Below are 23,636 nucleotides of genomic sequence, written 5' to 3' on the forward strand. Positions count from 1 at the left end.
TTTTTGTTTAAAATTTGAAAGTAGTATTCATTGAGAAGAGACTCTACTAGAATACTCAAAGACATCCAAGGCCGGATTAAAGGATATAATCGGTTTCATTTTTTAATTAGAAAAATAAGGAATTGTCGTGTGATTTTTCCCCTCCCCTTTTCATTTAGAGGAACAAGGATTATACAGAAATTTGAAGTAAGTGAAAACTCTTCCTATAAATCTAAATGCAGGTTTTTTGTTTTTGTTTTGTTTTTTTAGGTGCTACCTGTCTGAGCATGCTTCCTAGGGAACTGTTGACTGCAAGCATCGGAATGTTCCTGCTAATGCTGTATTTTCTAGTTAATGCTATTTCTCCTGTAGACACCCTTAGGCATATTTTGGCAGTTAGGAAAGATGGGATTTTTTTTTTCTCTTAAAAACAAAACAAACAAAAAAGAACTTAGTTTATGATACACAGAGGTCTAGTAACAATTTTATTAAAACAACTTCATACTTACATTCCATCTAAATTTTATCACTTGAATTGTTGGAATTAAAGTATATTCATAATACAAGGCATTTTTAATTAATTTATAAGTAAGGGTGAAGTTCAGAGGGTATTCTTATTTACTTCTTTTCATTATCATTATTTTGTTTATTTATTCTATTTATTTATTTATTGCCAGAACCTGGGATTGAAGCCAGGCCCTTGCACTTGCCAGTGAAGTGCTTATTCCACTGAGCCTTCTCCCCAGCCCCTTGATTATCATTATTGATTAGTGATTGTTTGTTGGTGGTACTGGGTATGGGCCCTAGAGCCTAAAGTGTGTTAACTTGTGCTCTACCACTGAGTTACATCCCTAACCCTTCCTTCCTTCATGTGAAAATAAGTCACTTGTTATCTTTTTTTTGATAGGTTTTTTTCCTTGGTACTCTAATTCGTTAGGATTTCTTTATAGAATTTATTTGCTCTGCAATTTTAGAGAAAAATCAAGGTACTAGCTTTTGAATTGTGATTCATCTTAAAATTCTCCCAAGAACAAATTTCAGCATTAGCCCTTTTAATCCCTGGGGATAGCTGTGATCTCTGTGTTAATTCAGTTTCGTAATCTGGTGCTGAAAAATAGCATTGAATTCTAAGATAGTTAAGGTTTATTTGACATAATTCTCTTTGTTCATACCATATCAGATGAATAAGTATGGGCAGTAATTATTTTTATCGTAGAAAAACAGAATATTTATAGAGAAGAACATCGTTAGTGAATATTCCAGTTCTGCAGAAGTTGTACTAAAACCCTAAGGGGTATTAGCAATGCTGGGAGTGTGAGGTAGATTCCCCAGTATCTGCTGCTGGACTTCGGAAGGATATAGTTAAGAATTGCAAATGCCCAGTTTGCATGCTATATGCAAAATATATACAGGATCGCTCTGGCCGAAATGCTGATGTTACCTACCTTGAAGAAAATTGCTGGGTATAAATTATACCCTTACCCACCTTAGAGAAGTTCCAGAATGCTAGGTACATAGGAGCTATCCATCACCGAGCCAAGAAGGTTCTGGAGGTGCCACAAAGTTGAATGTCCTGCAGGAATAGATCACCTGTGTCACTCTTCTGAGGGTGCATGGAGGAGACACAGGTGAGCAGAGAGAGGGAAGAGATAGTGTTTGTCACCAGCCCTCAGGGAAAAGTACTTTTGAGATTAGTAAACTGGTACCAAAGGAAATTTTGGTTAAAGTACCCAGCTCACAGGGGGCATCCATCTTTTATCATACTTTGATCTTCGCTTGTACTTTTTAAGACTGTTTCTTGGTAGCCACGTGTCTGGAAGACCTTGCAACTCAACCCACATGAACATCTTCAGCCACTTCAAGAGTCATTTGATAGTCTGCCCATGAGAACTTGTTTGCAAGGAACAAGGCCTGGTGGGTTTCACAAGGATGCCTGCAGGGGTCATAGGTTGGATGAAGACTTAGAAGAGAGCTGTAATTAGGAAGTCGTCTCCCATGGAAGCCTCTCAGAACCTTTAGGGCCTTCATTGCAATTTTATATTTTACAGCATGATTTCTTGAGTGTCTTCCTGTGACCAGGAATATGCTACAATATGGAGCTTTCTGGCAGGTCTGGGCTTGCTAATGTGTGATTGCATCAGGGGCCTTGTCACCTTTGACTTCTCTCCCGGTTCCCAGGGCCACTGTGCCTATCTCGGATATGGTGCCCTGGCCACACTAGCTCCTGCCAAACTTTATCATTTGCTCTTAACAGATCCCATTGTGCCCAGATTCTCTTCTGTCCAGGCCATTCTCAGAATGATCTTCCTAAGCCAAGATACAGTCATTTCACTTTTCAAATACCTGTCCCTCCTGAGTCCCTGTTGCTGCCATATTAAAACTCAGACGCCTTAGCTTCACCTTCCGGGTCTTTAACACTGTGTTTTGGTAGCAGCTCTCCCTGAAATCATCCACCATCTCTTGCCTGCCAGGGAAGTGCTAGCATATAAGGTTTCCCTGGAAGCTTCACCTGCCTCTGGCCCCCTCGAGCCTTGACTACAACCTGAACTATGGGTCTTTTGGCACGGCATGCAGATTGTCCTTTCTTCTGTAGGAGGTGCCCAACAGGGCAACTGGATCTCTCGCCATCTTACCCAATGGGAACTCTACAAATGTGTGTTAATCGGATAGAATCAAATTGTACTGTGATGCTGTGTGGGTTCTTTAGGCTGAAGTGTAGCTGTGTTCCATCAAATACTTTCCCACTTTGTGTAGGGCTCACTGGAGAGGCAAGTGTCTTGTGTTCTGTTATGTGCTCTTTTTTCTCCTGTCTAATAACACAAGCAGAAAGACTCGTCTTAGTGAAACAAGCCTGTTGGGCCTTCTGCACACAGAGTTTTGCCAGTGCAGGAAACAGGTGTGTTTGGTGAAGTCAGCCACTTCATCCCCAGAGCTTTCCCTGAACTGAAGAGACTCACCTGGACTTGACCTAGGCCAAGTCTTGAGTGCTCGGTTTCAGCCTAGGTGACATCTCTCTGGAGTGGCTTGCACTGCTGACCTTGGGGACAGCAGTACCTTGATATAGTTCAGAAAGTCCTCTGTCCCTAAGGGAGCCGCTCTGGGGTGGGAGGATTTGAAAGAGGCACATACTTTGTCACATTGCTTGCTTATTCTCTTCTGAAAGATGATCTGTTAACCCCCAACAAGTTCATAGCCTGTGTCTAACAAACAGGTTTTTGTATAAAGACTGTAAGAGACATGGTTTGGATGTTTGCTTTGAGGTCATTTATTTACCCACGTGGGCCCTGGATTTGTTCATTTCAGCACATATTTCTTGCACCTCACCTATACAGAGCTCTGCGTTGAACTCTGTGGGATAAAGCAAGCTCCTTTTTCCATGAGCTCATTCCTGCAGGGACTCACACAGGGGCATCACGAAGCCCTTGTGTGTCTCAAGCCAGAAGTGGCACACAGTAATTACATGTCTGCCATCATGCCCACGTGCAGGACTCTGTGCCATGCTCTCAAAGTTGGACTCAAACAGTGAGTTAACATCCTGCCTCACTGGGATTGCAGGCATCACCTCGATGCTCGGCTTCCCACACTCTGTACCTCTACCTTACTTAGATCATGTAATTTCCATAAAGCTCCTGAGACATTTTAGTACCCTTGTGCTTGAGTACTGAGTGCACAGTACATAATACTGAGGGGAAGATGAAGGCTTAGAGAAGCTTACACAAGGGCATGTGCCATAGAGTCAGGGAAAGTTGGACTGAACCCAGATCTCTCTGTGATTTTATTGTCCATTTTCATAACCATTGCAGCTCAGGTTGTAAGAGCAATCTTCAGCTGCCTTAGTCCATTTTCTGAGACCAAATCATTTATAACAAACTGAATTTTTACAGTTCTGGAGGCTTAGAAGCCTGGCATGCAGGGGCTCCACCAAATGCTAACCTCCTTGCTGTTGACAGCTCTATGAGTTCTCTAGGTGATGCAGGGACTCCTGTGGGAAGAGGGAACAAGTGCTCTGGAGGCAGCATGCTTTCACCACAGAGCCACCCCCTTGAGGACCCCTTCATCCATTAACCCATGAATAGATTAAACCATTATGAGGGTGGAGCCCTCGTGACCCAGGCTCCCCACCAAGACTCCCTGTAGGTGCCACCAACAGCATGTAACTGGGCATTAAGTTTCCAGCACATGAAATGTAGGGAACACATTCAAACTATATCACCTACTGTCTTGCTACACTGCAACTTCCAGCTTAGTAGATCTGGTGCAGGACTGAGATTCTGTAAACAAATCCAGGTGCTGGGTGCAGGCAGACCTCAGTGGTAGAGTGTTTGTCTGGCATGTGGTTTCCATCTCCAGCATTGCAAACAGCAGCAGCAGCAGCAGCAGCAGCAGCAGCAGCAGCAGCAGCAGCAGCAGCAGCACAAGATTCAGATGCTGCTGACTTCTGGTCTGATAACCAGCTCTGAGTAGCCCCACATTCAGCTACTTTGGGCAGAATCATAAACGTGGAAGCAACCAGCTGGGCTGGGGCATGGGAGAAGGCTACCCAGGGTGGAGATGGACTGCCGAGGCCAGCCTGTTCCTCTGGGATTGTGTGCACCTGGCCCTCTTCCACTCTGCCTACACATTCATCCCTAGTCTCTCTGATCTCAGCTTCTGGCTTTCTTCTGGCTCCTTCTCCTCCTGTTGAAAACATACTCAAGTTTCCTCCATCCTAAATAAAGCTCCCCTGACCTCTGGCCCTCACTTCTTCCCTTCCCCACCCAGTTAGTCCCTAGCACCCACTGGCGCTGTTCCCTTCCTGCTGGACCTTCCTGCTGCTGGCCCTGTTGTCCTGAGCTTTCTGCAGTTGCTCTCCTCACCTTTCCTTGAAGACCCATTCTGGGGCCCGGCGGATGGATGACACCTTGGCCTCCACCCTCTATGCCCAGCATGTTGTGTTCCTACGTTCTTCTGGGGGCTTTATTTTAATTTATGATTTAATTAAATTTATTTCATGTTTTCATTTTATTTTAAGCCCACTTCACATGTACACATCAATGTGATTCAATGTAATATCTCCATACGTGCATCTGTGATCACAGGTCAAATCCAGCCACCCTTTCTTCATCCTTTCAGTCTCTAGTAATCACTAGCCTTCTTTTAGGACCTTAATTTTGAAATACTTTTCTGTCTCTTGGCTGGCTTACTTGTCCCTTGTGATAATTTACTTTAGAGAAAAATCCTTGCACTGCCCTTTAGAAGGTGAATTGCCAGACCTGTCCACTTGAGGTGAAATTTGGGTTTCAATACCTTCTTTATAATTCAAAGTTAACTTCTTGTATCCTACATACCCAGCATTGATAGAATTATGCATGTAAAAAAAATAACAATTAGGGGTGGGAATGCCAGCACATAGCTGTAATCCTAGTGCTCTGGGAGGCTGAGGCAGGAGGTCACAAGTTCAACCCAAGCCTGGGCAGTTTAGTGACTTAGCAAGATCTTGTCTGAAAATTAAAAATAAAATTAAAATTAAAAAAGAGTTGGAGATGCAGCTCAGTGTAAAGGCCCTGCATTTAACTCCCAGTACTGGGGGGGGGGGGGGGGGGGGGGGGGAAAGCAAAGAACAGTTCGGTTCTAAAAGACCCAGAGGGCTTTTATAACTAATGCAGTTATAATTTGAGAACTGTTTGGTTAATCAAAAGCCTCTTGTTTCCTTCTGGATTTTCATTTATGTTCTGAGCGTGTAAGACTGGCAAATAACTTAGATTCAGCAATGGATGGTCATTAAACAGAAAAAACCATGATGTCCTCAGATTTTTAAGATTTCATATACTTCAAATATTTTAAGATTTTTAAAGTAAATACTATTTTTATACATTGTGAAACACTGTACCTAATTTCATCCCATTCAAGCAAAAATTTAAGATACATGCAGATTACAGTTACATGTGCACTCTACACTCAACAAAAGCAAACCACGCTAGCCAGACCCCAATTAGGAGAGCAGTTGATTTTCAGTAGCTTAAAAGATGGTGAATTAAGGGATAGTGTATGGAAACTAAAATAACTGTTGAATTTTTTAGTGCTGTTTTTATGGGTAATTTTCTTAGAAATTTTGCCATTTCACTTAAGCTGTTATTTCGGTTTCAGCAGGCATTAAGATGGTCGCATATTTCAGCTTCTTCTACTCCTTTTGCAGCCTCAGTAGTCCGTTCCTTCAGCAGTTGCCACGAGGAAGCTCTCAGACAATTGGCATTTTAATGTCTATTACTTGTGTGCAAATCATGCTTTAAGACCCAGTTAAGTTGATGTATATAGATTTCAATCAGATTACAAAAGCTGGCTTGGTTATGGAGGTAAAAAGTAGATCAGCCCCCAAATTATGCTTGTTTGTAGTCTTAATTTCCACCGCGTTAGCCACACAGCACGATCATTTGGGTTTGTGTTTTCACACATTTTTGATTAAAAGTGTTAAATAGTTTAAAACTCTTGGATTAGATGAAAATTGTTAGGGTGCTTTAGACAAGGGTGGCTGAGTTTCATGAATCTACCCCCCTACACACACCCCAGGAGGTTCCTATTGGGGATGAGATTTATAGGGAATCCTATCAATTCTTCCTCCAGGGGCTTCAGGAGCTTCCAGGAAGTTAATAGTTTTTTAAATATTACAAAAGGAAGCTGCATATGCATGTAAATTAGGGACTAAAGAGGAGAGGGAAGAGGAGGAGGGGAGGAAAGTAATCTGAGGTAATGACTGCTCATAAGCTGTGTGCTCTGTCCACCCCGCCACACCCCCCAACAAGCCCAAGAGGTGTGCTCCCCATGGAGGGAACCAGGTGTATTTGGGAACTGAAGGTGCTTGCTCCTGGAGTGCTGAGTGCCATGGCTAGAGTAGGGGGGCAGCAGGGGTCTAAGCAGTAACCAGTTTGTGAGCTTGGAAATCCTACCCTTTCTGAGCCTAGAAGTTTTCAAAGGCCCCTTCTACTCTTTGGTTTTTGTAATGCAAAGATTTCAGAGCTTAAGCTTGTATTTGTTCTTCCCTGGGAAGGATATTAACCCTGTGCTGAGAGGTAGAGGTTCCAGGTGGGAGTGAAGGAATAAATTAGAAATGTCTGGGAGAAGAAATTGTATTCTTTTTTAAAAATACCTTCTCACCATCCTTGCTTCTTTCTGCCTCAGTTGTAGCCTATTCCTTTGTTCTCCCTTGGCTTGATCACCATTCTTGGTCTTCATCCTTTGTTTTGGAAAATTCCTCCTAGCCCTTTGGATTAGGCTGCTCTTTTCTTTTCACGTTCATTTAAATATTCTCTAACCTGGTTTACTCTGATCCTTGATAACTTTTCACTCCTCGTGAGAAACCTCCCCACAGTCTGGGGGCTCCCTCAGGCCTGCCTGGGGTGGGAGCTCACTGCAGAGCATCATGGGCCACCGCAGTTTTTCTCCTTCTAAGCGTCTTAGCCCAGTGCCTGGCAATCATTCACCGTCAACAATTATTTCCTAAGTGCTTACTGCTTGCCAGGGGAATGGAATGGAATGGTGAGAAGAGAATTCCTGTGCTTTGGAGCTTGCACCCCAGAGGCGTAGTACACATGGGCCCTGGAGAGCCTCTTGGGCTTCAGAACCTCTGTGTCTTTCAAGTGCACACTTGCAGTACAAGGGTGAAAATGCCTGCCATGCCTCACGTAGTTTCCTTTGGTGTGAGTAGGGTAAAAATACTTGAAGTCCACCCTCTTGGCAAATTCAAACGTATGAAGCAAGTGTTACTAACTCTAATCACCATGCTGCTTAGAGCCTTAGAACGGATTCATCTCACAACTGCAGGTTCCTACCCTCTGACCAGCGTCTCTCCCTTGCCCCTTGCGCCAATCCCCATTCCCCACCTTTCTAATCCCCTTTCCTATGAGTTAGACTGTTATATCAAAGCATTACATTTTACATCTGGTAGATGTGCAGTTTTTAACCCATCAATCAGACCTTAGTAAATGGGTAAAAAAGTGTGTCACGTGCCCTGACTCAAAAGTAGATCCTTGTTCAGTAGAGTATTTTCACATTATGTCTTCTGAAATTCTGTGTTCACCTATAATTTAGATTTATCAGGTGGATAAGCTTTTAAAAATATTTTTATATAGTCAAGAACAACTCAACTACTGTGTGTGTTTTAATCCATGTTCTCTCTGCTGTCATAAAGCACTGTCCATAAAATGTTGATTCACTGCCGAGGTCAAGGTTGTCCTTGGTCCCCTTCAACCAGGATATGCAGACATGAATCATTGAATTGATTTCTTTGTTACTTTCAGACTTTTTCTCCAAACTGTATGAGACTTAGCAAAAATCAAAAATGCTACTTGAGAGGATGAGGCAGAAAAACTGTGAACTCCAGGACAGACTAGGCAACTTAGTAGTAGGAGTTTGTCACAAAATGAAAAATAGAAAAGGCTGAGGACACAGCTTCCTCTTTCCTGTGTTAAATCCTTGGTACTAGAAAAAATAAACAAAGAAAATCTTAAAGTAGTTTGTCTGAGATTTTGAGAGGGTTTTAGAAAGAGTTAAGTAACATTAGATGAACTACTATATATCACTAATAGAGTCAGAGAATCTCTCACAACTGAAATTTGGAGTCTGTGTTTTTCTTTTCAAAATGATTTTTCTCTTCACCTCTATCACCAGTGGAAACCAGTTTTATTCAGACTGGCACATTAACTGTCTTCCTGCCTACACTGTATGTTGTACCTTTTTCTCTTTTGTGGTACTGGGGATTGAACCTAGGTCCACCTACATGCTAGGCAAATCCTTTACCACTCAGCTCCCTCCCCAGTCTGTAGTACTGTTTTTATATTTAGCACAAATTGAAAGTGTGTCCTTGGTTCATAGGACTATAAGCATTTCAAAATGTGTGCCTTGCCAGATAATTATTTCATGAAAAGTAAAGTACAACTTATTCGGTAGCTCTGGATGAAGTATTAATCAGCTGGTAAGTAGATGCTGCTAGGACTGGCGGAGAACAGAGTTCCTTGGTATTTTAAAGGAGGGGTTTTCTCAGCTCATTTCTGTGCGCAGCGCATTGCAACATGACTAAATGAAAGCTGATGCTGATGTCTGTAATGAACTCAAATGTTAAAGGAAAGGCCAGGGGCTGGGGAGATGGCTCATTAGAAAAAGCGCTTGCCAGTGCAAGGGCCTGAGTTCAATCCCCGGTTCTGCAAATAAATAAATAAATAAACAAAATAAAATAAAGGAAAGGAAAGGCCAAAAGGTAGCTTGGGACCAGGAAGCCAGCTTGTTCCTATAGGGAGTTGAGTTTCAGATAACCACCATTGATTTTGATAGGCAAATGTGTTTAAATTGAGATCCACAACCAGGGTTTGGAAGGTTAGAACAGCTCCAGCAAACTGGGTAGAAATTGTCCCTTTTTCTGAACACTCATTTAATGAAGAGTAGATACATTGTTTTCGTCACTGTTCTTAAAGGGGTTGGGACTGAGGAACAGCTGAAGTCACGGTCTTCAGGTAATTTATGGAAAGTGAGGGAGGGCCTCACCCAACTATACCAGGTGGCTCTCCTGGGGTAGCCCAGTCTACCTATTGAACCAAAGTCAGGGCAACCACAGGGTCAGGGTCCTGGCCTGTGCTTTACAAGGGACCAGATGTTAGTGTCAAGGGAATTGTGGGTGCTGTTCTGTAAGCCAGCCCCTGGTCACATGGGGCTGCTGAACACTTGAAAGTACAGCCCATGCTGTCAGGCATGGTAATGTACACCTATTGCCCCAGCTACTGGGGAGGCTGAAGCAGGAGGAGCATATGTTCAAAGCCAGCCTAGGCAACAGAGCAAGAGTCTATTTAGGGAAAAAGGAAAAAAAGGTGGTAAGTGAAACAGAGATTGGACTTTAAACTTGACCTCATTTTTATTCAACTATGGTTGCCTTAATGGTAGACAGTGAGGGCCAGAGAAAGTATACTTGAATTTTCTGTATCTGCTTGTATGAGTAAAAGAACCAGAGTGTGTTATGTGTTGATCTGTCTGTGTTATTTGTGATACTGGGCAAAATCTAAAATATTGTGTTTGGGGTTTCTTTTTTATGTATTTTAGTACAGGGTCTCCAAGGTCTACAGGTTCTCACTACGAAGATCAGACTCGTAGTGATTCTCCTGTGTTCAGCCTCCCAAGTGCTGGGATTACAGGCTCATGCCACCATGTCCAGTCTCAATCTCTATCTCAGCATGCCCCAGGGGCAGGGCCAGCACAGCATGCCTGGGATCAAACCCTGGCCGCTGCCTAAGCAGGTGCTTTAATCTGCTGAGCTATCTGGCTGGCCCCCTGTTGTTTTGTTTTTACAATACTGGGACAAAGAAGCTCACTAAATGGATAAGAGTCCCAGCTCAAACTTGAGATCTTTCTGCCTCATCCTCCCCGAGTGCTGGAATTATAGGGATGTGGCATCCCACCTGACTAAAATATTGTTTTCAGAAGAAATACAAGCTTATTACATCAGAAAGAAATATTTTGGAATTGCCTTTTTCTCCCACCAAACCACATACACGTATGTCCAGTTAAAGTGCGCACACACACACACACACACATACACACATGCATGTACACACATGGTACAGTTTTGTAGGTCCTTTGTGACCCCAGACACATTAAACATTCATTTGCTTATTCTGGATAATACATCCAAAGCCCTGTGCTTCACAGTCTCACCATTGCTAGTGATGTTTGCGTTGAACCCTTCCCACAATTGCTTAATGGACAGTGTAGGCAGGAAGCGCTTTGAACTTGGAGACAGAGTGGTGCATGGGGAGGTTGTAACCTCTAATTTGTCCACAGAATGTGCTTTGGCAGCTTTGTTGTTCTTTCCTAATTTTGTGTTTGGGCTTAAGGTCACCGGGTTATGTGAAAAATTAGTGGAAATGGTCTTTTGTTTGTTTTTACTTTTAGCTTTTTAAAATGTAGAGATGTGAACTGAGGATGCCCTTGGGGAGCCAGGGCTGTGGGGTGCAGGATTAGCACACTTTCATGGTGATGGCTCTTGTGTAAGATTTTGTCTTTCCCAAGTATGCCAGGGGAAATGCTCATGGTTTATTCATTCGTCCCACCTATCGTGGAGTCCCTACCATAGTTACTAATGGTGTAATGCATTGGTTGGCCTGGGATATAGCTCAGTGCTAGACTGCATCCCTAACATGTGCAAGGGACTGGGTTCTATCCCCAGAACCAAAAACAATTTTATGTATTTCCCCTAACCTCTGAGGCCAAGAACCTTTAATAATGTAGGAAGAGTGTGGAATCAGGTGACCTGATGTGAGAGTACACCTTACCCTTATGAGTTCCTGGAGTTTTCACATCTGAACTTCTTTGCTGCTTTCGAGCCTCTGGGGTGTGTGTGTGTGTGTGTGTGTGTGTGTGTGTGTGTGTGTTGTGCTGTATATTCATTTTTCCCCGTAACATTTATTATTAACATTAACCCACAACAGAATGAGAGCTCCTGGACACTGTGAGGCTGGAAGGTGACTAAGATCATTGACTGCACATGCAAGGGTAAGAACCTTACCTCTGACATGTGTGCATGCTCAGGGATTGTTGGGAGAGCCTTTGGAACTCTGGTGAGCACCATGTGTTAGCCACCTTTCACTGCTGAGAAGAAATACTGGAGAGACGCAACTTTAAGAAAAAGTATTTCTTTTGCCTCTTGGTTTCAGAGGCTTCAGTCCATAGTCAGCTGGCTCAAGAGCAGAAACCTCCTGGCAGAGGAGAGCTGCTCACCTGGTGGGGGCCCGGAAGCAGAGAGATAGGGAGTCAAAGAAAAGATACACATGTCTAGGTTATGGCCCCGGATTTGAACTTCGTCCTAGTTTCAACCATTTGAGGTCATATCCATGTAGAACTCATGAAGGGGTAACCCATCAGTGGATAATCCATTGATGAAATTAGCACTCCCACTATTCTATAACCATCTTTCATAATCCCTACAATGAATACAGAAATCTTTGTGGGGGCATAGTTGATCTAAGTCATAATAAATGGAATCTCATTTTTAGGCCTTAGAATTTGTAACAAGAAACTGATTTCTTGGTGCAATGAATTGGTAACCCTTTCTTCTTTGTTGTCTTTGTAGATATTTTTGTACCAGTAACTGCTCTCTTTGCACCACCTGTGTGGCAGATGCCACTTCCTAGATGCATTTTGCCTTTCCCCCTCTCTTTCTGTCCATATTTTTTCAGTCCAGAATGCCCCAGCCCACCCAGTTTCCCATCCTCCAGGAGCTCAGTGCCTTTGTTCAGAAATTGCCCTGTGGGCAAGCCCTCCCACTGTCTAGTTCCCACAGTACTCCACTAGTCCTGAGCACAGGTTAACAGAAAGTATCCGTGCTTTTGTGTTTAGGATAACACCGGAGGTAAGATGATTCCCTACTGTATTTCTTTTCAACTAAAACCAAAATAGATTAGAGGGATTTCTTTTTCAGAAGTGTAAGACTTAGCAGTTTCTTGAGAGAGTTCAGTCATCTTGTTATTAAATGCATGGAATAAAAAAGCAAAACTATATCCTCACTTGCTGTGTTTAACCCTTGCATCCAGAGAAGATGAATAAATAGATTTAAATGGATTAGTGACAGTGTATCAAAAACAGTTCAGCTCAGCTGTTGAGCTGAATAGACTTTTTAAAATAACCAACCCAGTTGACTATCCGAGTTGCCGTCTGTCCTTATTTGGCGTGTCAGAGGGTGGGTGAATATTTAGGGATGATATAAGGAGTCTTCCTCTTTCTTTCCTCCTCTTTCCTGTTTCCATCTTCCCCTTTCTCTTCCTTTTCCCCTTTCCTTTCCTCTTTTTCTTCCCTTCTCTTTCCTTTCTCTTTTCCTCTTCCTTTTTCTTTTCCTCTCCTGTACTTTCCCTCTTTTCTTCATTTTCTTCTGCCTTCTCACATTCTCTTTTCTTTTGCTCTTGCTTCTTTTTCATCTTCAGGTAGTAAGTCAAGACTTACCATCATGACCATGGAGAGTTGTAAGTTCTACTGATTATTATGGGTGCCGTGTTCATCTTTAGAATGCAAATATGTCTAATCTGCCCTTCATAGCTCTGATAGCTTTTATAATGTTGCTAATACTAAAAATGATCTTTGAGAAATTATATTCTGAAATATGAAATTGAGACAACCTTTTTCTTTGTGTTATTGGTTAGAGTAAACTAGGAAACTATTCTCTTATATAGGTGATGTAAGAGATTTTATATATATATATATATTATATATATATATCTTGTGTTATTAATTAGAGTGAACTAGAAAACTATTCTCTTATATATGTGATATAAGGATAATATATATATTATCCTTTTTTTTTTTTTTTTTTTTTTTTGGCGGAACTGGGGATTGAACTGAGGACCTTGTGCTTGCCAGGCAAGCTTTTATTCTACTGAGCCATCTCCCCGGCCTGCATATTATCCTTATGGATGAATAATAACCAAAAATCCTTTTATATTTCATTTTTAAAAAGTACTTACTTAAAAAAATATAGTTTGCCCCTGGCGATAAGAAAATTAGTACATGACTTTCTAGTTTAATTTTAGGTGAGCAAAAATTAAAATCAAACCTCAGCTTCTGCTTTAGTGTTTGTTAACTCGAATTTAAAATTAGAAATGTGGTAATTATTTGGCAGTTTGAACTTCTAAAGGAAACCATATCATATTGTATGTGTTTGTGTGTGCTGGTCTTTAAAAATAGAAATTGCCACAGGAAGACAAATGTCACCATCAGTATTTCTGGCTGATTCCTCGGAAGCTGAAGGGTGGGATCTAGACTCAGAAGCTGTAGGTTTGTGGCTTTCTAAGGAGCACTAAATACCAGCTCAGGCTGCTCTCCGTTCATCTTTGGTCAAAGCTCTTTAGCTGTAAAAGCTAACTGCCTAAGAGTAAACACTCTTGACCCTGACTGTAAATATTTGTCATACATCTGGTTAGTTTTAGTTCTAACTGAGCAAAATCATTTTGGCAGAAAGACTCATTAAAGTTTGACAGCCCAACAAATTACGCACAGTGCTGTGCTTCCCTTCCCTCCTTTTTCTCACACAGCCATCAAGTGTGACTCAAGATCCGTTTGGAGCATTTTTTTTCTTGTGTTGAAAATCTCCTAAAACATGTATTCTTAAGCCAACAAAATATGTAACAGATTATAAACATGCATGACCAAAAAAAAAAAAAAAATGTATGTGCAGTGTCTTCTGTCAGCCTCTAGATAAATTCCTAGAAGATTGTTAATGTTAAGAGTTCCCAATTTAAATTCTTGAGCCTGGGGCCATGACCCCCATTCATCCTCTGTTCTATGGCCTTTTCTAGAAGGACGTGGCTGTTGTCCTTCTGTGCCACTGAGGCCACAACAAAGCTGTACAGATCTAGAGTTGCCATTTTTAGCATAAGATTCCCCATCTCACATCCTTGTGTTGGGTTGGAGGCCCTGGTGACCTTCCTTGCCTTCTGTACTAAAGTACTGAAAGAACCCACTTGTGGGCTGGGGCATGGCCCAGTGGGGAGAAACCAGCTTGCCTAAGGTCCTAGATTCCACCCCTTCCAAAGGTTTAGTTGGTGCTGGAAGAGAAGGAAAAGCCAAGGGCTTGGGGGCAGAGTCCAATGTGAAAGGTCCCTCGGTGCTGGATGAGTGCCTGACCTTTGTGTCCAGACTGACATCAGTAACCTGAGGGCATTTGGACTTCCGGCTGAGAGCGTCCTGCAGAGGCTGGCATTGTATCTGTGTGAGAAGCAGAGCTCACAAAGGCCTGGCTTTGACCCTGCTTTGACTTGCTTTGTGTAGCAAAGCCTGCCTGAGGTCTTTGGGTATGAGACTCTTCTCTTCTGCAGAGACTTGTTTTGTCAGGGAGCCTCAAGCAGTATGCTGTACTCAAAAAAAAAAAAAAAAAAAGTGTTTTCCTTTCCGCAGCTTTTGACATGAAGTAAGACTTGAGTGTGACACATTATGTACTAAATCCCCCTCCCCAAGAATTATGAGTTGAAGCCTTGGTTCTTTATCTGAACTGTGTGCAGCTGTTGGGTTTTCGGCTCCTTATGGAGCTTTTAGAACACCCAAGTGTATTAAATGTTCTCCACCCTGAAGAGGCTTGGATTAGCCCCTCTCCCCAAGAGAACATTCCCCTCCCCTCTCGCATAAGCCAGCTGATGTCTCAACATGTGCTGTCCCACAGTAGTGCATCTGTGACCATTTTATCACTGGTATGGGGTTAGCAGGACATTTTTATATGGCCTGTGATAATGAGAGCCAGTGTTTTAGGACTTGAAGACCTCTTAACTTCTTGTCCAGACTGTGGAATATCCTGACAAGCAGCACTTTCTGCACCAAATATCCCCACTCGGCAAGTTTGACCTGCACAGACCCACTTTGCCTTTTCCCTTGTTCTGTGGAGAGCCACACAGAAACTCATTTGAGAAAAAACCTAATCCGTGTTGAAAATATGGAGCACACCAGTGATAAATAGACTGTATGCTTTGTCCAGTTCACAGAAAACTCATGGCCACCCATGCCAGTTGGATCCCTTCATAGCATCTCTGACTTGCATACCTTATGGCCACTTTCCAAAGGGGACAGCATTTCTTAATATGAATTTGCTTACTGTCTATTGACTTAGATTGAAATAGCCAGACAGCATGATGAAGAATGCCCTCGGCACTCCCCAATACATACCTATATAGGATCCTGACACATGAGAAAATATTCAGGGCTTGGCCTCTGTGTTGTTCTGGCCCCAGGCAGAAAAGCAGCCTTGCTTGGGTGTACTCTAATCCATCATTTTAGGATTAGGTAAAATAATTGTTTTATGTAGGATTGGAATTTAAAAATGAAACCTAAGATTTGAAACCTACGTGACTTGTCAGTGAGGAGAAACACTTTACCCTCTTAGGGTAAGTGAATGGGAGCTTGCCAAAAATGAACTGACAGAAGTCAGATGAACAGGGAAAGCAACACAAAGTTTATTGTGTTTTACATACATGGAGATTTACAGAGAGCAGTGACTTTCAAAGAAGTGGTTATACATGTGTCTTGCTTACTTTTCTCTCATTGCTGGAACAAAATACCAGACACCCAAAATTAAGGAAGTAAAGATTTATTTAACTCACAGTTTGTAGAGGTTTCAGTCCATACTCTGCTGGCTCCAAGGCATAGTGGCACATGGCAGAGGGCAGCAGTTCATGGTGTCAGAAAACAGCAAAACAGCAAGAGCAAAAAGGAGGAACAGTGGTGGCAGCAGCAGCAACAAGCCCCTCTCCCTTCCTTATATTGCATTCAGGCTCTCTCTCCCAGGGTGGGTGTAGCTCTCACACCCATGATCCCAGCAACACTTACACCCATAATTCCAGCATTAGATCATGAATTAATCACAAATTCTAGAAACCTGCCCCAGTGACTACATGAGGCTTTGGGGGACAACGCGACACAAACCATAACAACTCGGAGTTTATATTCCCTATTTAATAAAGGAAAGAGGGTTTGGACTTCAGGAGCAGTAAATTGAGAGTGATTTGGTAATACATGGGAGAAATTAATGAAAAAATAAATTTTCTTTTGATAATGATATAGAGAAAAGAAACTCCCAACCTGCTAAGTGTCTGGTACAAGTTCATAGTCTCTAAAAATTAAAGAATGAATTTTAGGAACAACAGTGATTAAGAGCAGAATATATTCACTGGGAAGAGAAAGCTTCTGTCCAAGAGAGGGACAGAAGAAATCTCAAGTGGGTTGCCAAAGACCCTGCCTTTGCTAGGGATTTTTATAGAGCAAATCCATATAAGATGGATCCAAGATGGGAAAAATGGGAAATCGCAAGGTAAACATGAGGTGGAACAAAACTATGGTCAACCAATAGGATTGTGAGTATAATTGTTTCGGTAAAATTGATTAAGTCAGGATCAAATGGGGAAGCAAGTCACCTAGCAAGCGGGCAGGAGTACAGAACAGAGCCTTTTCCTGTAGGTTGTTAGATTAGTGGTTCTTCTTGGCCTTCTCAAGGTGATAGATACCCATTTAGGATATCAATCCCTCATATTTATCCTTAGGAAGTACATGGGTATATTTGTTTTATCTTTTGTCTTCAGGTCTGGCCCACAGTAGAGTGTCTGTCTCTTTCACAGCTGTGAAGTATCTTGTCTTCAGCCCTGGCTCTTCAGAGGACCTAGCACTATGACTGCCTGTAACTCTTTAATCTAACTTAGTGCCCATAACAATAAGGTTTGTCCTAGCTGACTTATCCTGAGCCAGTGCCAATCTCTGGTAATAAGAGTTGTTGTCTCCTTCCTGGTACTGAAGATAAGGAGGCACCATCCTATTGGAAAGTCTACGCCCCGCTTTTGGGCAGAAAAGCCAAGGGCCAGGAACACTGCAAGCATCTGCTAGTTCTCCATTGCCTTCAGTTGAAAGTAATCCTTATGCAAAAGGAAAATAGTTGGGATATGTGTCTCTCCTTTTTATCTCTGTAACAGACACTGAGTTGATCGATTTATGAGCAGAGAGGTTTATTTTGGTTCCTGGTTTTAGCGGTTCAGTCCCTGGTCAGTTGGCCCATTGCTTTGGGTGTGTGGTGAGTCATTGTGTCTTGGCAAAGAGTGAAAGAGTAAAAGGAGGGGCCGGGGAGATGGTTCAGTGGAATAAGCACTTCCCTGGCAAGCACAAGGGCTTGAGTTCAATCCCCAGTTCCACCAAAAAAAAAAAAAAAAAAAGAGTAAAAGGAGCCTGGAGCGCCACACCCTTCATTAACCCAAGACCTTCTAGTAGGTTCCAGTGCCTCCCAGTATGCTGCCCTCAGCAACAAACCTTTAACACACTTTTAACACATGGGGCTCTGGAGAAATGTAAGTTCCAGACTCCAATATGGTGGTGTGTTTAAACTACTTCCCATGTTACATAAAAATACCAACATAGCTTAGTGAATCCTAATGGGAAATCAATTTTTCAATGTGAGACCTTACTTGAAATCTATCTGGTATTGAATATTCTATTCAGTTTTGGAAAAATTAGCACTGCTAATTTGGTCAAACCCAATATTATACAGGCTGACACATTTTTGTCTTAAAGATAAAAATGAATATTATCAAAGTTTTAATAAACCAGCTACCTATATAATGGAATTACTTGATTTGATAGAGATTTACAGAATAACTACAGTTGGCCTTCTTTAGAATCAAATAGTTTAGATGGGCATTATAAGATATTATAGCAAGCTGTATAGGACAAGCATCAATTTCATCTTAAATTTACTAAACTATGATGAATGTGAGGAAACCAGGGTAGAAGTTTAAAGTATGATGAGCCCTCAAGTACTTGGAAAATAGGATTTTACAAATAGCCAAGCGTCTTCCAACAACTTTAAACAGGACTTGGAATATGTTTTTGCAATTACATATATTTAATGCTATGTCTGATATATGGGACTGCTGACCACTACTGTCCAATTACCCATAGTGTACACACCAGGTACTCGGTAAATACTTGTGAATGAGAATCAATGCAGGGAAAACACACACACACACACACACACACACACACACACACACACACTTGAATGAGCTGAAAGAGTGGAAAGTACAAAGAGCTAAAACCCTGTTTGATGTCCTCGACTGCTAAAGTCCTTACTGATAACTTGTTTTGTAATACTTTTGAGGCATTCAAACCTGCTCCAGAAGGCAAGTAAGTGTTTTTGTTTTAGATAGTTTCATTTTTATAAAGGCTAATGACAAGGAATAGTCAGTTTTAGTTTTTAACAAAATGAGTAATTGGGCTGGCCTGATAGCTCAGCAGACTGAAGCATCTGCTTAGGCAGACGCAGTGGGCCAGGGTTCAATCCCCAGTTTGCCCTGCAGGCCCCTACCCACGGGCCACGCAGAGACTATGATTGAGACTGGGCGTGGTGGCACGTGGCTGTAATCCCAGCATTTGGGAAGCTGAAAACAGGAGAATCACTATTATTCTGATCTATATAGTGAGACCCTGTAGACCCTATCCTAAGTACAAGAAAAAAAAATGAATAATTAAACATGTGTGGATGGAAATCAATGAGAACACACACACACACACACACACACACACACACACACATTCTTGAATGAGCTGAAAGAGTGTGAAATACAAAGAGCTGAAACCCTGTTTGATGCCAGTAAAATTGACCCTTAATCCAGCTTTGTGTTGAATGTGCTTTGTGAGTTGGAGAAAGTAGGGTAAATAATACACCTTTGATTTTAAGAACTATCTGGGAGAATCAGCTGGTTTAAAAACAGTCTGGCACATGTCTAAAAAAATTGTTGAATTTGTGCTAAAACAAATAAAATCAATCCTTAGATTGTGGGATGACAGCTTTGTGTTTTGGCTTGAACCGTGGGCCTTGTGCATGTTAGGCAAGCATGCTTCCTCTGAGCTGCATCTCCAGTCCTTTTTATTTCATTTCAGACAGGGTTTCACTCAGTAGCTCAGTCTGTCCTCCAACTTGAGATTGTCTTGCCAGATTAGAATACTGGGCTGCAAGGAGTGAACCACTGTGTCTGACAAGATGACAAGTTTATTTTTAAAGAGCAACTATTGGTCTGTTTCTTAAATACAAGTTTGCTAACCTGATAGCTGACTGTCAGATTTCCTCAAAGCCAGTGGGATGTTTCCAATCGTAACACTTCTAGGTGCTGTATTAGCTCTATGGGCAAAAAACTATATTACTGCTGCGCTTTCTTCATCTGGAAGATGAAAATGAGAGCTGTACATAGCACACAGATTTGCTGACTACAGTCAAATGGGCTGGCGCCCACAGCACACCACAAGCACACTTACCTGTGTGCTCATGTTTATTAGAAGAAGGAGGGGAGGAAGAGGAAGAGGAAGGAGGAGGAGAAAAAGGAGATGGAGAAAGAGAGGAAGGGGGAAAGAAGGAGACAGGAGGATCCTTTTGGGGTCAAAGAGGAGTTGTAGGTTTCTTTCTTAGCCATCAAGTGCAAGGATTTTTCTAACTAACATATCATTGCAAGTTTTTCCTAACTTTAGTGTTAAAAGGAGTTCATTTGACTTAATGATCTACATGAAATTTCAGTAAATAATTTATCAGTGTTTGATTTTTTAAATACAGTTTTAAAACATTTTACGTTGATGTTGGTTGTAGCCAGAGAAAGTCTCTGGTGCTTGGGCAGCCGTCCCAGTCAGATCCCAGAGGTGTAAGCGCAGGGCTTGGGGGTGGGGTGGGAGCAGGGACACCCATCTACACCTGCATCACCTCTGCCACAGCCGCCTCCCACATCCCACAAGGGAAGAGGGAAAGTCTCCTACTGCTGCTGAGTATTTTTGGAGCTCATATGTAAGATGGTTATCTGGCTTTTAGTCCCTTAGGCAGGTCCCTTAAAATTACACAAAAGAAGAAAATACTGTTTGGATTGAAATTCACATTATAGATGAATATTTGCATGTTTATTCATCTAAAGAAAATCTAAGTTAATTGAAATGCACTGACTCTTATCACCTTCATCTCAGAAGATACTGAATGGTCATTAGATTTACCTGATGCCTTTGTTGGAAAGTCCGGTCTGTTGGGCCCATCCAGCATGTGTACTCATATCCCCAGCAGGCAGGGGCTGTAATCTCCTCTCTATGTTTCTTATGGTCACATGGAGGGCCTGCCTGGCACTGGCCTTCATCCCTTCCACTGTAGCATCGTGGCACAATGCTACCACCTTCCTGCCACACACTGGCCCATCTGCCCTGGAGCACCCAATCACCTTCATCCAGTCTGTCCCATTGAGGTGTTTGTGTTTAGAAGAAGCACACTTCCCAAGGAGCCAAGGGTATTTTTAAAAGTGTTTTCTTTTGTAAAACTTGTTTTTTTCTTAACCATATAACATATCCCAGGGAAAATCATGCTTAAAATCCAAGAAAACTCAAGATGCCCTCTCTTATTTTTATGGGGCCCAAGCTTCCAGAGCTGTTTGATGGCTTCCAGAGTTTGTTTGCTGAACTGCAGTTACTTGGGCAGAGCACCTGCAGGGCAACAGTGCTGCCTCCCTGGAGACATGCTTGTGGGGGGCTCATTTATTAGGGTGCAGCTGATTCAGCTGTGATTGAACCCGGCTCCCAGAGCTCACATCTGATCTCTCCACTGCCATTTGAGCCTGGGCCGATCAGTCACTCTGTTGCCTGATGTCATGGCAGGCACAGGAGGAGCTGGAAGAGAGGTAAAAGCAGAGCAAAAACTCTGATATTTTCCCTGAGCATAACCTGGTATAGGAGTCACATTGCTTTTGATGTTGAGGGCCTGTCACTGCCCAGAGGACCTCTCACCCGGTTGGCACACACATGCCACCTGGTACCCTCCTTATCCCTGTCATGGGAAGAACAGCTGAGAACTGCGCTAGAGACATGAGTCCTCCTCACATCTGGGCCGCTTCCCTGGGGCAAATTGAGCATTTCTAAAGAAAAACTAGCTGACATACTGCTGGCAGATTTCACACCATTCCACACCACACTTCCCTGTCTAGGCCATTTCGTGTCTCCTGGGGCTTAGAGTCTGTGGAATGAGAGAGCCTCCCTTTTTACATAATATCCATAAATAATCTTGAACATCCAAGTTGTCCCAAATGTGGGGGTCCCAAGGAATTAGCTGGCTCCTGTCACCCTGCCTAAATTCACCCTGGTTGAGACTAAAAGTTCTCTAAGGAGTTACTTTGCTTCTAGGATGTGATACACATGCCTTTGTCTCATCACATGCCTTTATCTCATTTGCAAAGTACAGAAAAACCAACGTCCTGCCTTTACCAAGTCTAATAGTAACCAAGCAATGCTCCTACTTCACAGCTTTCCGGTAGTTAGGATTTCAGGCATGTGCCACCATACCCACTGGCATTGCATTGTTTTGTTCCCTGTTCCTCTCCAAAATGTTACAGGGTATTATAAAATGTTAAGTACTTCTCTCCTGAACAAGGGGTGGGACTAGAACCATGACACACAGCCATTCCTACCAGAGCTAACGTGAGAGTCCTACCTGGTAGCATCTCAGCCCCGGGTGCAGGTGGGAGGAGGAACCCCTTCACATGTTCCACCTCAGTTCCACCTCAGTAGTTCTGTGGCCAAGCCGGCATGCTGCCCTTGTGCCTCAAGCAGCTTGGGAAGAGCTTTTAGACCTGTGATGAAGTACACTGAGCAGGGTGCCAAAGATGGCAAGCAAGCTGCCTTCCCAGGGAAGAAAACTGAACAGAATTCCAGCAGCAGGACTTCCGGTGGGGCAGGCTGCAGGGGGCGCTCTTCCAGTCCTCTCACTGATGAGGACTGAGCGGCTGTGTTCCTCTGAGGCACGTAGTATGACAGATATATAGCTTATTATTACCCAAACAGCCAACCACAGAGAATTGAATGTAGGCCAAGTGTTTGATGCAAAATAGTATCATTGAAGTTGTTACAATATTAAGAAATAAGCCTAATATTTAATATTTGTTGAAATACGTGGGGATTAAAAATGACTCAGTATCAGGTTTGCTTTCAAAGTTTTGCTGAAAAGAAACTTTAAGGACAAGCAAATATAGCCCAACCTTGATAATTATTGAATGGTTGGGTGGATGGAGGCTTATGGTAGTGTTATCTCTTCTCTGTACAATTTAAATTTTTCAGAATAAAAAAAGTCCCAGAATAAAATGTAGAAATACCTCTTCATGACATGGATTTGGCAGACCTGTCCAACTTGGTTAGAATCCAGAAGTCAAAAAAGAAAAAAAAATTTCTAAAAATCCACTATGTTTTTTTTTTTTTTTTGAAAAACTACTTTTGCACATGTAAAACACCTCACTCATATCATAGACAGTGGCTCCTACAAAGGGTGATGAAGAACTGTGGTCAATGTTTAAATATTTTAAATATATATTACAGTAAGAAACACATCGCCATTAATCTCTCCCAGAATACGAGTGCGCCCTCACTTTGATCACATTCATCGCGTTCTCTCGCGGCTTCTTGAAGCAGTGTTGGAAGTCCTCTTTCATAGCTTTATTTATTTTTTTTTTTAAATTTTATTTATGTGTGTGTTTGTGTGTGTGTGGCCAGCTCAGCCCACCAGGGGGCGGGCTGGCTGGCATGTGGTGCTGGGGGATTGAACCGCGGTCCCTGTGATTTGCTAAGCTTGTTCTAAGTAGGTGCTTTAGACCACTGAGCCATCTCACCATCCCCTCTTTCATAGCTTTATGAGGTGTGATCAAAAATGCGGTGACTGCTGCTACTGGATGCCCTCAAATGCAAAGGCAGGCTCCACCAGCATTACTGTGTGTCCTCACTCGCATTCCTCCCCGGATTTGGTGCTGTATGAATTCTAGCTCTGCTCCAAAGTCAGAACAACCATAAAAGGTCAAGTGTGAATCAGTTAAGGGTATCAGGGCCGCTCAGATAATGCAACTAAACAGTCTCAGAAAAGAGGACTGCTAAGAATGTGGAGTGGGAGGCACCTGCTCAGTGAGGAGCAATGTGGCTGCTTCCAGGAGAATTCTTTCAGATATGCTCATGTTCAGGGTTCTACACTGCAGCTTTGTTTAAATGTTAGACACTCCACCATTAATATTCATGATATGGGACAATTTAAGCCAAGCATGGAGTGTAGAGAGTGAAATATTATATAGCTATGAAAATGAAGAGCTCTGTGCTAATTTGGGAAGATTTCCCACATGCACTTTTTTTTT

At 42.4% G+C, this 23,636-nt stretch overlaps 1 protein-coding gene across 7 annotated transcripts in view; it reads left to right on the top strand.

The window, feature by feature from the left end:
* The window catches only part of Svil (supervillin), a 171,241-nt gene that overhangs the window by 13,278 nt on the left and 134,327 nt on the right, over positions 1–23,636 (top strand). The window contains exon 1 of one of the 7 annotated variants that reach the window (XM_023701807.1): positions 11,466–11,490. The exons of 5 other annotated variants lie outside the window; for them this stretch is intronic. Coding sequence is in view for 1 of the 2 variants with exons in the window: in XM_023701803.1 (XP_023557571.1) it covers positions 12,938–12,953 (16 nt within the window). In the remaining variant the exon portion in view is untranslated. Of the gene's footprint in view, positions 1–11,465; positions 11,491–12,833; positions 12,954–23,636 lie in introns of those variants that run through there. One more of the 7 variants, XM_023701803.1, reaches the window with a different exon arrangement.

Source organism: Octodon degus, unplaced genomic scaffold, assembly GCF_000260255.1.
Source record: "Octodon degus isolate 3935 unplaced genomic scaffold, OctDeg1.0 scaffold00141, whole genome shotgun sequence".
In the NCBI taxonomy this organism is placed as follows: domain Eukaryota; kingdom Metazoa; phylum Chordata; class Mammalia; order Rodentia; family Octodontidae; genus Octodon; species Octodon degus.